The sequence below is a fragment of the Nansenia antarctica genome, assembly GCF_963989245.1.
Source record: "Nansenia antarctica genome assembly, chromosome: 1".
NCBI classification, from domain to species: Eukaryota; Metazoa; Chordata; class Actinopteri; order Argentiniformes; family Microstomatidae; genus Nansenia; species Nansenia antarctica.
In genome coordinates, this window is record NC_137674.1 from 104,026,049 (window position 1) to 104,030,065 (window position 4,017).

At 40.7% G+C, this 4,017-nt stretch overlaps 1 protein-coding gene across 1 annotated transcript in view; it reads left to right on the plus strand.

Moving 5' to 3' along the window:
- The window catches only part of LOC308172058 (histamine H3 receptor), a gene marked incomplete at both ends in the record, with an annotated part of 4,318 nt that extends 4,125 nt beyond the window's left edge, over positions 1–193 (plus strand). The window contains one exon of the mRNA XM_080546969.1: positions 1–193. This exon is cut by the window's left edge and continues 665 nt beyond it. Within this exon, the coding sequence (XP_080403095.1) occupies positions 1–193 (193 nt within the window).
- Between the last annotated feature and the right edge of the window lie 3,824 nt (positions 194–4,017).

Sequence of the window (4,017 nt, forward strand, 5' to 3'; positions counted from 1 at the left end):
CCGAGCGGCCTGTAGCGGTCGGTGTGTGGAGCACCACTGGTACGAGATTACCTTCTGGCTCTTGTGGCTAAACTCTGGTATCAACCCTTTCCTGTACCCTCTATGTCACAGTAGCTTTCGAAGAGCTTTTGCTAAGATACTGTGCCCCAAGCGGAAGTCGGTCCAACCACACACTGAGAACCAGTCCTGCTAGTGGCACTCAATGGGTTGGCTGTGGCTCAGGAGGTAGAGCCGGCGTCTAATGATCGCAAGGTCAGCGGTTCAGTGGTTCAATCCCCGGCTGGCCACGTGTTGAGGAATCCTTGGGCAAGACACTGAATCCCAAATTTCTCCCAATGAGCGGCCCGGCGCCTTGCATGTTGGCTTGCCATTGGTGTGTGAATGGGGTGAAGGAGAGGAGAGAGGAGAGAAAGCGCTTTGGAATAAGGCGCTATATAAGTGCAGTCCATTTACCAATTCAATTGACCTACATTACAGTATGTACTGAATGCAGTAGCACTCTTTTCCAATGGTCTAATCATTCACATCAATCATGTTCATATCATGAAATGTCTGACATCTACCTTATAAACTACCTGCACAGAGGTGGAAGCCTTCCGAATAAATTGTGTGTGCACAGGCAGTCAATAAACAAAGATGTTAAATAAACATCTGGCATTTGGATTGAATTTCAGCCAGCGTTTCACAGGGTGGAATCACACTTGAGTGAGATGACAGCTACGAATGGATGTGGATTTTCTCAGAGGCTTAGGAATGTCGTGCACTGAAAAGCTTAGCTATGAAATATGGGAATAAACCCACCAACGTACTTTGGTTGCTGGCTTCGCTTTCTGACTACTGAGTGTGAAAAACACCTTTTTCCTATACTTTGGAAAAAAATCTTTGATTGATTCGAAAATTGGGATTATGCCAAGGTTTAGTTTATGCCTAGGTTTAGTTGTGTGAACGTATCTTGTATCTTCGTGCCAAATTTGAAACTGCCTGAGGACCTGTTTTTTGTTTATTGAAAGTGAATATATGTTTATAAATATAGGCCTAGTGTACTGTGTATTGGAGAATATATTTCTACCTAATTTAGACATATTTCTGATGTATTTGTGTGATGTTGTTACCTAGAAGTACTTTTTGGCTGTACAGCAGAGGTGCAAATGGCCCTGGGATAAATTGTGTCAGTACTTCCTTGCTTTGGGTGTTTTTTTTTTATTAATGTACAATGTAGAAAAACATTTGTTTCATATTCAGTGAAAAGTGTGTGTTTGTACATGTTTGTGTGTGAGTGTGACCAGGGGGTGTTTTTAATGAGAATTACTGAATGTTTTGCACGAATTACTGGTTGAAAAGCCAACTTGGTCAAAATCAAGGATTTCTTAGTATTATCTCCATTTGTTTACACAACTCAAATAACTATGGTAACAGATGTTTCTGGATGTTTCCAGAATGTGAGTGTGAATGTGAGAGTTTACTGTACTGTGCGATATGTGATCCTATTATAGGCTCCACAGATAAAATCAGAGGGTGACTAGACAACGCCATGGTGCGTCACCCTGTTGGTAGATTTCTTATTATGATTATAGGACGCTTAAAGCAGTCTATGAAAAGGTTTTTACAGACTCTTTTATTAACCATCCAGCAAACTGTGACCACAGTCAACATGACAGTTTGAAATAAAAGTGTTGAAAGAGTGTTGCTATATTTGTTTAAATAATTGATGATAAATAGGAGTAGTTGAAGGATATGATGGACAACAGCGTGTCCCCCAGAGCTGACTTAACAGCAACACTGGGGATTTAAGAGATCATAAAAGATGTTATGTTCATCAAGAGACAGGAAGAAGTCATGCGAAAGTATACTCAAGGACACATTCTGAAACAGCAGCTTGGCCTCAAGTGGCTTGACCTCGATGACATTCAAATGTCTGGCTGACACCACAGGGGACTCAAGGAATCCAGGAAATGGCAGTAAAGATTTCTTTTTTAAATCTATATCCTTGGAGCAACTTATACACATATGAACACAAATATGTAGGCCTACAGTAAGAAATCACAAGGCAGGAATGAAAGAAAAACATAGGAATTCTGACATGATGTGAGCATTGTTTCGGTTGGCTTTCATCAGGCCCTATATTGGTAGCGAGGTGTGGATAGACAAAGACCGTTGATGTGTATGACTTGTTGATTTGTCTTTGAAAAATGTTCATAGAAAAAGCAAGCAGCATTTCCCTAAATATAAGCAACTTATCAAAACATGTTCTGTAAAACTGGAAATATCCCATGGTGTAAAATAATTGGCTTCCAGAGGGGATGAGTCAATACATCGATTTTTGAAGGAACAGATTAGCAGACAGGGGGTTTAGTTAACTGGACAGAGCCACAGGGTGAACTTGCAAATGGAAAAACACTGGTGGCATCATTGACATGTTTTGTCTCTGTGCACAGTTGGCGGCTTGGACATCCAGACTCTCTCAAAAGACCCTTTTTAAAACTAACTTACTTCAAACAGAACTAGTGGGTTAATGGCAACTTGATGGCATCATTCAGGGTTGTTGAATTAAAGAGACCCTATAAGCAGGAGACATTATAATTGTAAACACAGGATCTACATTACTTGGTTATAGAAGGAACATTTTGGTCATCTTAGCACTGGCATTGGACAAATAGTAGCAGGGGATACGGATCAGATTATAGGACAACATCATAGGATGCAGACCCTCTACACACTCATTTACTGTACACAACAGAGCCAAACTGAGCTGAGCTGTACCGTGCTCGCCGCTTGGTTATCCATGCACAATAGTTACTGAAACAAAATGTGCAAGAAAAACATCTGAGCCAGCACATTATGGGTGGGGTCAAGCCTTTAGTGTGTAAAAGGCCCCCCAAAAAGTGTTGTCTGTAACTGTTGGCTCATCGAAGCAAATGCATAGTACTGTACATTTGCACATTTGTACTTTAACAACTTGATTTACTTAGGGTTGGCGTGGGAGGCATGTTGTTGATTAAAAATTAGACCATCTGTTTTTTAAGAATATCAGAGGAATTTTTCATCCAGTAAGTGATGATCATGATAATTGTGATGTGGGTGGATTTTCATTTGTGCATGTGTGTTTATGCACTACTGTATGTTTATGATGGGTATGTTTTAGAGGGATGAGGGCAGTATGGCATATGAGGGTGCCCCAAATTGTGTCTAAGAAATTGTCTTCTAAGAATGCACACCCCATTTCTCTTATAACTGTTGCGACTGGCAAGGGAGCTTCACAGGAAGAGCTAAATCTGATCTCAGACACTATGAATGATATTCTCTATTATTTGATTTGATTTGATTTGATTTGATTAATTCATGCTTGCAGTGAAGCCAAGGCCCCGCTGAAAAACTGCAGAACTTACATGACAAGAGATAATTCATACATGACAAAAAATATTAGCAGTGTACACAACAATTTTAAGGTTAAAAAGATTTCAAGGCGGCAAAGCAAGGGCAGGTAGCAGTCACCGTAGCCATGCTGTGTTTTTTGTGGGTCTAGATACTGTCATTGTACAGCCTAACTGCAGTATGAAGGGTTGAGTTTTTCAGCCTGCTGGTCTTGGCCTTTGGTTCAGCCAGCTTGTGCTGGTTCCTTAGTGTCCTGGCAGTGCAGCTGCCTCGTGTTGGAGGTAGCAGGTCGTGCAGAGGGTGTTGCTCGTCATGCATGTTCCTGACCAGCTTCACTGCAGCCTCCTGCTATTAGGAGGGGATGTCCAACTTGACAGGTACACATGGCAGCCTGGTGCAGAGAGAACAGGATTTCATGCAACACAGTAAAAGCCAAAAAGTGGTCAACTTTGTTTCTTTCCCATAATGTCAGTTCCAACTTCACCACAAATCATTTAAACTTTATTAAACCTTTTTTTTTTTTTTGTCATTTTCTTGGTTGAGGAAAAATATGACAATATCTCTATTTTCTGTCCTGCATAATTAATGGGACAGTGAATCATTTTGTATTTTTGTGGCTTTACACAATGTCTTATTTCCCATACA